General features: G+C 36.3%; 1 protein-coding gene across 1 annotated transcript in view; it reads right to left on the minus strand.

Moving 5' to 3' along the window:
• TOP2A (DNA topoisomerase II alpha) overlaps positions 1-11,014 on the minus strand; it is a 36,949-nt gene that overhangs the window by 7,471 nt on the left and 18,464 nt on the right. Inside the window, exons 25-28 of the mRNA XM_042781109.1 lie at positions 10,805-10,969; positions 10,591-10,674; positions 9,537-9,719; positions 2,011-2,101 (exon numbers count right to left, since the gene is read on the minus strand). Coding sequence (XP_042637043.1) covers positions 2,011-2,101; positions 9,537-9,719; positions 10,591-10,674; positions 10,805-10,969 — 523 coding nt within the window. The remainder of the gene's footprint in view (positions 1-2,010; positions 2,102-9,536; positions 9,720-10,590; positions 10,675-10,804; positions 10,970-11,014) is intronic.

The following is an 11,014-nucleotide window of genomic DNA, read 5'->3' on the forward strand; positions in this document are numbered from 1 at the left end:
AGTAGAATAGAACTGAGGTCCATAAATAAAATTTAACATTTATGGGTCAATTTTTGACAAGGGTACCAAGACAATTCAATGGAGAAAGAACTGTTTTTTAACAAACAGTACTGGGACAGCTGGATAAACACATGCAAAAGATAGAGCTGGACTCCTCTCTTACACCATTCACAAAAATCAACTCAACACTAATCAGACCTAAATCTAGGAGCTAAAACTATACACATCTTAGAAGAAAATAGGAATGGTTACATAAATGTGATACCAAAAACACAAGGAGAAAAACCACAAAGAGGAGAACTGAGAAACTGAAGTTCATCAAAATTAAAAACTTGTAAACGATCCTCATCAATAAAGTGAAAATGCAACCTATAGGATGGGAGAAAATACTTGTAAATTGTGTATGTGATAAGGAGCTTATAAGAACTTTATTCTATAATAAAAAGACAAGCTAACTGAAAAATGGACAAAGGATATGAATAGACATTTCTCCAGATAGGCAAATGCTAATAAGCACAAGGAATGATGCTCAACATCATCAGCCAAGTTGTTGTTGTGTGCTGTTAAACTGATTCTGATTCTATAGGATAAGATTTTAGCCTTGATGGGAGCAGATCGCCAGGTGTTCTCCTCTGCAGAGCGGCTGGTGGATTTGAACCTCCAACCTTCCAGTTAGCAGTTGAGTACTTAACCATTATGCCACTAAGGCTCCTTTCATTAACCAATAGGAAAACGCAAAACTACAATGAAATGTCACTCCACACCCCTAGGATGTCTACAATAAAAAACGCAGATAATAACAGGTATTGGCAAAGATATTGAAATTGGAACCTCCATACATTGTTGGTAGGAATGTAAAATGAGTCAGCCACACTGGAAAACAGCCCAATAGTTCTTCAGAACATTAAACAGAGTAACCACAAGACCTGGAAGTTCTACTCGTAGGTATATATTCCAGAGAAATGAAAACATAACTCTACACAAAAATGTGTACAGATATGTTCATAGCATTCTTTATTAATAGCTAAAAGTGGAAATAATCCAAATGCTTATCAACTGATGAATGGATAAATAAAACAGGAACAATGGAATATTACCTGGTAATAAAATAAAGTACTGGTACACACTATCACATCGATGACTCTAGAAAACATGCTAAGTGAAAGAAACCAGTGAAAAAAAGACCACATACTGATGATATGAAATGGTCAGAACATTATAAAGACAGGAAGTAGATTAGGGATCTAGGATTGATGGTGGCGAAGTTGTTGAGGTTTGAAAATGGGGAGTAACTGCTAATAGGTATGGGGTTTCATTGTAGGGTGATGAAAATGTTCTAAAACTGTAAATATACTTATGAATTTTATAGTACGTGAATTATATCTCAGTAAGATGTTAAAAATAGGGACAGTAACCAGTTGCCATCTAGTCTTTTCCAACTCACGGCAACCCCATGTATCACAGTAGAAGTGAACTCTGTGGCGTTTTCAGTGGCTGATTTTTCAGAATTGATCACCAGGACTTTCTTCTGAGTAAAAATAAGTAGATACTCAATAAAGGCATAATCAGTTGTTAAAAAAACTGTTAATTCTATTTAACTTAGTAAGTGGTTAAATATATGCCAGGCATGGCATTGAACTCTAGGGATTATGTAATAATGGTCAGGTTGTGGTCATTGCCCTTAAGAAATTTTATATAATATACTAGAACCTTAAGATTGGCTGGAGAGTGAAATTTAATAAACTGGTGTCTTCCTAGATCTCAAGTAAGGAATCCATTGTACCAAATTAAAAAAAAATGTATCATTACAAGGCAATTTCTTCTAAAATGAATCAAATCCCAAGGACATTTGGGAGGCTCAAATGTACTTCCGACATAGCCTTCCTTCATGTTATTTAGTTCAGTTCAGTAAAAACTTATTGAACATCTATGTGTTAATGTACTAGAGACAAACAACCTAGTCTTAATTTTATACCATTTTCCTAATTTGTTTAAAATGTTTTAAATTACCTTGTTCTTTTTTCTGTTTCTTTTCCAATCTTTGTTTTAGACCATCTGGTTCCACACTGCCTTCTTGAGGACTTCCTTCAGTATTTTCACTCTAAAAAATACAAAACAAAAAACGGTCAAATTCTGTCAAACTATTATTTGGAATAACATTAATATATAGTCAGTTGTATATGTATGTGGGAGCTCTGGTGGCACAGTACGTAAGACATTTGACTGCTAACCAGAAGGCTAGTGGTTTAAATGCACCAGCTACTGCTTGGAAGGAAGATTGGGCAATCTACTTTCGTAGTGATACCGTCCTGGAAACCCAAGGAGGGGTCGCTATGAGTCGGATTTGACTTGATGGCAGTGAGTTTGGTTTTTATATGTATGTATGCATCTGAGTGTGTGTATTTGTTCAGCATAATAAGATTACTGAGAGGATTTCTGGCACGATGGAGGACTAGGCAGACAAGCTACCTAGACCCCCTCTACAACAAAGACACACGAAACCAAATTAAACAGATTTGGTTGATATTCTTGGAACGCTGAGCTTCAAAAAAAGGATAAAGAAGTAGGTTAAATACAAATTAGAAGAAACTGAACAAGAACAGTGAACAAGGAGATATATGGATGGTGAATTATTAACTGACATGACACAGTGTGGCCATTTTGAATTTTTGTTAGTGTTCTGATCAGAGCAGGAAACTGATAATCAGCTCCAATTGCCCAGGACTGCACTAAAGCACACATTTCTGGCTGCCAACCAGAAAGGTGTTGCCTTCCCATAATTCTTCACACATTCCCAGTGACCAGAAATGTGGCCATTCCCCACCCTCAACCACCCAGTGGCTGGTGACACCCCCACCTGCCTGAGGTTGGAGGCACACCCTTGTAGATTGGGTGCCATGTGCATGCCATCCTTGCATTTGGAGGCAGGTGCTGTCTGTCTCCTTAGGCTGGCAGAATGTGCTGTCTTGGACTGGGTACCCTGCCCTTCCCCCAGTATTCTCCCCTGCCCCATCCTTAGTTTTTATTTTGCTCTACCTGGCAGGAGACAGAAACCATGTCTACCCTAGTTAGCATTGGTTGAGTGCCACAACCTGCTCCTGCACCACCTGATTGACAACAGATGGCGGCCAACACCACCTTATTAGCCCCAACTCCTCTATATGAACAGCAGACAAAACTGCGTATGCATTCCCACACTCCCATCCTCTATCACACTACATTTACCAGGAGACTGGTAGTGAGTACCTAAGTGCTGAAAAACTAGTGAACAGGAGCACACCTCCCCTGTTCACTCAGATATATCAAAACAAAACAAAACAAAAAACACCCCTGGGTGAAACACACCAACATACAATTGTCAATTAAGTACAACACTACAATGTCTCAGAGACAACAGACAATCTCAGTTTATACAAAGAAACAAGACAGGCTCAAATAAGTGATTAAAATACACAGAAAACAAACCTTTCTGAGGAAGAAATGATATTGGAACTACTTGATAAAGAATTCAAAATAATTATATTTAGGTGCCTTCAATGGATTGAGAGAATGATCAAGGAATACATTGACAAAATTCAAGAAGAATTCAAGAAAACAATGTAAGAACAAACTGACAAAATAAATGGAAAATTAGAAACCAAACAAAAACGGTAAATAAAAACCCAAAAGATTAATACTAAGTTTCAGAAATAGATAGATAATACATTGAGAGGGCAAAGGAGTAGAACTGAATTAATAAAAGGCAAAATTAGCAAAATCGAAGACAAATCTCTCAGAAACATACACAGAACAAAGAAATCAGCACCACAAAAAAACCCACAGCAAAATGAAAGCGATAAAATTCATATCTTTAGATAATTACATTGAATGTAAATGTATTAAGTATACAAGTCAAGAGACATAAAGTAGCAGAATGGATAAGAAAACATGACCCGTCAATATGATATCTACCAGAGAAAGACACACCTTAGGCACAAAGACAAAAGTAGGCTAAAAATCAAAGAACAGAAAAAATGTATCAAGAAAATGGCAATAAAAAACAAGCAGGAGTGGCAATATTAATTTCTGATAAAACAGACTTTAAGGCAAAAACCAGGAGAAAAGACAAGGACATTATATAATGATTAAAGGGTCAATCAAACAAGAACATAACTAATAAATATCTATGCACCCAGTGAAAGAGCCCAAAAATACTTAAACTTTAACAGAATTGAAAAGAGATATAGTTAGTGCCACAATAATAGTAGGAGACTTTAATACACCACTTTTGATGAAGGACAGACAGAACAATCAGAAAGAAACGGAACAAAGACACAGAAGAACTAAACAATACAATCAAACAACTTGACCTCAGACATACATGGAACACTGCACCCAACAACAGCACAATATACATTCCTTTCCAGTGCACCTAAAACATTTTCTAGAGTAGATCAAATGTTAGGCCAGAAAGCATAAACACATTTAAAAACACCAAAATACCACAAAGCATCTTCTTCGATCACAACACTATAAAATTAGAAATCAACAAGAAGAGCAAGAAAAACCAACAACATGGAAACTGAATAACACCCTGCCTAAAACCTACTGGGTAATAGAAAGAATAAAATTGAAATAAAAAAGAAATTCCATGAATCAAATGAGAATGAAAATGCAACATACTCGAACCTTTGGGACACAGCAAAAATAGTGCTCAGGGGGTAATTTGTAGCAATAAACATACACATCAAAAGAACTAAAATCAGAACCTTAACCCAACTCCAACAATTAAAAAAAGAGCAGCAAAAATGGCTTACAGTCACCAGAAGAAATGAAATAATAAAGATTAGCGTAGAAATAAATGAAACAAATCAGAAAAATAATAGAAAGATTCAAGACTAGAAGTCAGTTCTTTGAGAGGATTAACAAAATTGACAAACCACTTGCAAATGTAATAAAGGAAAAGAAGATATAAGTAATGCACATAAGAAATGAAATGGGAGACATCACACCAGAACCTACTGAATAGAAAGAATAATAACAGAATACTAAGAAGGACTGCCACCACTCATCTGTCAGTTTGATGTAATGTGGTGGCTTGCATGTTGCTGTGCAGCTGGAGGCTATGCCACTGGTATTTCAAATACCAGCAGGGTCACCCATGGTGGACAGGTTTCAGCAGAGCTTCCAGACTAAGACAGACTCAGAAGAAGGAAGGGGCCATCCCCTTCTCGAAGTATTGGTCAGTAAAAACTTTGTGAATAGCAATGAAACACTGTCTGATGTATTCCTGGAGAACTTTATATGAATAGCCCTGCAGGTTGGAAGTGCTCAAAATACGACTGGAGAAGAGTTGCCTCCTCAGAGTAGAGTTGACCTTAATGATGTAGATTGATTAAATCTTTCGGGACCTCCATTTGCTGATGTGGCACAACTCAAATGGGAAGAAACAGCTACAAACATCCATTAATAATTGGAACATGGAAGTATGAATCTAGGAAAATTGGAAGTTGTCAAAAATGAAATAGAATGCCTAAAGATTGATATCCTAGGAATTAGTGAGCTGGAATGGACTGGTTTTGGCCATTTTGAATCAGACAACTATATGATCTACTATGCTAGGAATAAAAGATTGAAGAGGAATGGTGTGGCATTCATTGTCACACAGAATGTTTCAAGATCTATCCTGAATGTTTCAAGATCTATCCTGAAGTACAATGCTGTCCTAATATAATAATAATATCCATATGCCTACAAGGAAGACCAGTTACTACTATTATTCAAATTTACATACCAACTACCAAAGCCAAATACGAGGAAATTGAAGATTTTTTACCAACTTCTGCAGTCTGAAATTGACCAAACATGCAATAAAAATGTATTGATTATTACTGGTGATTGGAATGTGAAAGCTGGAAACAAAGAAGAATCACTGGTAGTTGAAAAACATAGCCTTGGTGATAGAAATGATGCCAGAGATCGCATGATAGAATTTTGCAAGACCAACAACTTAATCATTGCAAATACCTTTTTTCAACAACATAAACAGTGACTATACACATAGATCTCACCAGATGGAATACACAGGAATCACACCAACTACATCTGCGTAAAGAGATGACGGAGAAGCTCAGTATCTTTAGGCAAAACAAGGCTAGGAGCTGACTGTGGAACAGACCATCAATTGCTCGTATGCAAGTTCAAGCTGAAGCTAGACAATTAAAACAAGTTCATGAGAGCCAAAATATGACACCTTGATTATATCCATCCTGAATTTAGAGACCAACTGAAGAATAGATTTGATGCATTCAACAACTATGACTGAAAACTAAACAAATTGTAGGGTGACATCAAGAACATCATGCATAAAGAAAGCAAAAGGTCATTAAAAAGACAGGAAAGGGAGTAAAGACCAAAATGGATGTCAAAAGAAACTCTGAACCTTGCTCTTGAACGGAGAATAGCTAAAGCAAATGGAAGAAATGACAAGAGCTGAACAGAAGATTTCAAAGAGCAGCTCAAGAAGACAAAGTCAGTTATTATAATGAATGTGCAAAGACCTAGAGTTAGAAAACCAAAGTAGGAGTCCTCATGTTTCCTAATCTCAAAACCTACTATTATACAGCTACGGTAGTCAAAACAGCCTGGTACTGGTATGACACATACATGGACCAGTGGAACAGAATTGAGAACTATGAAGTAAATCTATCCACCTATGGACAGCTGATCTTTGACAAAGGGGAAGAGATAATCTCTTTAACAAACAGTGCTGGCAAAACTGGATATCCACTTGCAGAAAAATGAAACAGGAGCCATATCTTCTCCCACCATATACAAAAATGAACTCAAGATGGATCAAAGACCAAAATGTAAAACCTAAAACTATAAAGACCAAAGAAAAAATAGGGACAAATTCAAGGACCCTAATACATCTTTCTCCCATGGAGTGGCTGGTGGATTTAAACCTAACACACTATCAACTGTAACTAAAAACACACAAAAAGCAGAAGACAAACTAGATGACTAGGGTCTCCTAAAAATTAAACACTTATGTACATCAAAAATTAGACCAAAAGAGTGAAACGAGAACCTACAGACTGGGAAAAAATATTTGGCAATGACCTATTGGACAAAGGACTAATCTCTAAAATTTATAGAAAATTTTAATACCTCAACAACAAAAAGATAAATAATCCAGTTAAAAAAGGGCAGAGAACATGAATAGACACTTCACCAAAGAAGACATTTACGTGGCCAACAAAGACATGAAGAAATGCTTGTGATTATTGTCTTTGTTGTTGTTGTGTGCCGTCGAGTAGGACCCGACTCATAGCTACCCCTCGTTGGGTTTCTGAGGCTGTATCACTACGGAAGTAGATTGCCTAACCTTACTTCCAAGGAGCGGCTAGTGGGTTTGAACCGCCAGCCTTCTGGTTAGCAGTCAAGTGCCTTAGAGAGTTGCAAATCAAAACAACAAGGACATATCACCTCACTCTACCACAGAAACAGAAAACAAATGCTGGTGAGGGTGTGGAGAAACTGGAACCCTCATTCATACACTGCTGGTGGGATTGTAAAATAGGTACCATTATGGAAAACTTCCTTAAAAAGTCGGAAATAGAAATACCGTATGATTCAGCAATACCACTACTAGGTATATACCCTACCCTACAGAAATAAGAGCCATGACACAAATAGCATACCCATGCTTATCACAACACTATTCACAATTTCAAAAAGATGGAAACAACCTAAATGCCCATCAGTGGATGAGTGGATAAACAAACTATAGTACATACACATACAATGGAATACTAAACAATGTTAAAGAATAACGATGAATCTGTGAAACACTATAACATGGATGAACTTGGAGGACATTATACTGAATGAATTAGTCTATCACAAAAGGACAAATATTATATGAGACCACTATTATAAAGTCAAGAAAAGGTTACCAGGGTTGGGAGGGGAAGGGATGGTAAATTACTAACTAGAGGGTAGACTCATATTAACCTGGGTGAAGGAAATATGTAGTAAGGGGAAGGTCAGCACAACATGATCAAAGCAAGGAATGACACTGGGAGGAGCACAAGAGTTAAAGCTAACAGACTCCACCCCCACTGAGTTAGTTGATTCTGACTCAGAGCAACCCTATAGGATAGGGTTTCCAAGACTGTCAATCTTTATGGAAGCAGACTGGCTCATCTTTCTCCTGCAGAGTGGCAGGTGGATTTGAATCGCCGACCTTTTGGTTAGCAGCAGCCCAATACTTTAACTACAGTGCCAACAGAGTAAGTATTATATACACAATCCTACAACAACAATAAACAGTAATAACAATAATCTACAAGTGGATGCATAGATACCAAGCTGAACAGGTGTGCAAAGGCAACTGGGACTACACCCACGAATATAATAGAACCCATGAATTAAACAAATTTAACAGAGGGTATTTCTATGTATGTAATTACATATGCTACAAATATATCCATGAATGTAGTAGAGCATACAGGGAGTAAAATTACGAAAACTTCTTAGCCATTAACAAATACCTTGAAGCAACGAGTGAGTTGTTAGGCCTGAGAGCTCAGGACTATAGTCTCAGGAGACATCAAGGACTATAGTCTTGGTACAACATAGTATACACAAAAAAATGTTCTATATTCTACTTCAGTAAGTAGCAACTGGGATCTTAAAAGCTTGTGAGCATCTATCTAAAGTGCAACTATTTGTTTTTCCCTGTCAGAGCTAAGAAGAGTGAAGAAAATTAAAGGTGCATGGAAACCTGAGACCAGAAGAATTAGATGGTGCCTAGCTACTACTACTGACAGCTCTGAAAGGGATCACATTAGAAGGCCCTGGATAAAGTAGTAGAAAAATGTGGAACAAAAAGTCATTAAAAAGACCAGAACTCCTGAGACTATGGCCCTTAGTTACCCTTCTAGCCTGGAACTAAACTCACCCTTGTAGCTATTTCAACCAAACAATTGACAGGTCTTTAAGGTAAATAGTAACACCAGGGAGGTAGGCACTCCTTAGAACAATCAAGCATTTGGCCAAGGACAAAGTTCAGAAAGCAGGAAGGGAAAGGAAAAAAAGAGCAATGTAAATGGGAAACAGAAGGAGGAAGTGGTATGGGTAATGGATGTTATATTGCGATGATTGCATGAAACAAAATGTGTATGAATTGTTGAATGGAAAACCAATTTGCTTTATACACCTTCACTCAAATCACAAAAAAAAGTAAAAAAACAAAACATTTTTAAATTAATTATTTTTAATTAACTAATTCCTCAAGAATATCTGCAGATAATTTATAGGGATATATACATTTCTAAAGTCTCTCTTTTAAGCAAATTTGTAAACCCATTCATAAGTTAAATGCTTGGTTTATCTGAAAAACAATTTATAGGTGTTTCATGAGAAATAAAAGAGAACAAAGGAATATAGATTAGTGCTTAGCTATTTAGAGGTCAAGTGCCAAAAAATTATCAGATTTTAAGTGGAAATACAGTATTTAAGGTGTTTTATTATAAAGTTCTTAAGAATGTTACCTTAATTTTCCTTTTAATTTTCTTTTCTGCCTCTGCTTTCATCTCCACAGTCACTTGGGGGATGACTCTTTTACCACATGGAGAGGGCAGGACTTCAGCTGCCTGGGCTTTCTTACCCTTTCCTTTCCCACCTTTCCCAGGAAGTCCTACTTGTTCATCTTGTTTTTCCTTGGCTTCAACAGTCTACAAGAGGGATATAAAAAGCAAGTTTATAAGGTAACAAAGACATTAAAACATCTATTATTACTTTATAGGGATAGAATAGAAAGCAATGTTAAACCCATTTTCTTACATTTTAAGATAAATTTGTAATAAACTGTCCCATAAATACATATGCCAATTGTGGAGATATAATTTAGGTACACATTGAAAAGGCTGGGACAGAAGACTGGGTTCTACTCCTGATTCTACCACTTAGCTTCTCTGAAGATAAAAGGGGAAATCAAGTTAAGGATGAAATGTATATGTATGTGTGTGTATGTATGTGTGTGTGTATTTATTTTTAGTATACTCTTGTATGAAAAGATACAGTATCAGTAATGTACTATTAGTCAACCAACTGATTTCAAGGAGTTGGGTGTCCACACTGAAGTGTAATAATATGAATCTGCATCTTAAGCCATTTAGCTTAATGTGTGAAATGAAATGCTTTTTTTAATGTTAAAATAATATTGAACACCAACACTACTAGAGAAATCCAGGGAATAAAGGATCTTCTGAAAGTCTGATTGGCTAGCCCTGAAGTCAGCTTTGTCCTTTTAAATTGACTTGGGAACTGGGGTGGTTTTCCTCCATGTTTAAACTCTTTATCTTCTCAGTCCCAATGGATCCTTTCTTTGTCAAAAATCAACATTCCTGTCCAAAAACTTCTGAATAGTATGTTTCCTGGCATCATTTACTTTATCCTACCTAACATTTGATTATCTATTTGTTTACATGTTATCTTAGAACATATCCTTATGCTTCCTATATTTTTATTTGTAATAATGAAAGTTCCTGACATAGATAAGCATATTGCTAGAAAAATGATTTCATTAAGAAAAACTCTGAGCACCTCCAGTTCTTCAATAAAAGCAGCCAAGTCTTCTTTCCACAAATCCGATGGACTCTTTTTCTTTAATGTTTCCAGTTCTTGTTCCTTCATAAGATAAACAGAAAATTAAGAGTTAATTTATAAGTATAAACAGCATTCTCATGCAGAGGATGATTATATTTTTACTTACACCATTAGAATATTACTAAGCAACATGTACCATATAACAACTCACCTTTTCTTTTCTTAGTTTGCACAGTTCATCTTTCTTTTCTTTGGTTAGGTACCAAAGGGGCATATCAAGAAGGTAGTTGAAGGTTGGTCCGGAATCTGTTACTGAGTCACTCTTTCCAGTTTCCTTTTCATTGTCACTCTCTTCATTTTCTTCTTCATCTGGAACCTGAAGGAGGAATTAAATTGTAGCTTTAATAAGAAATATGAAGCA

This window comes from Orycteropus afer, unplaced genomic scaffold (assembly GCF_000298275.1).
Source record: "Orycteropus afer afer isolate SDZICR_OR568_19922 unplaced genomic scaffold, OryAfe1.0 scaffold00085, whole genome shotgun sequence".
NCBI lineage: Eukaryota > Metazoa > Chordata > Mammalia > Tubulidentata > Orycteropodidae > Orycteropus > Orycteropus afer.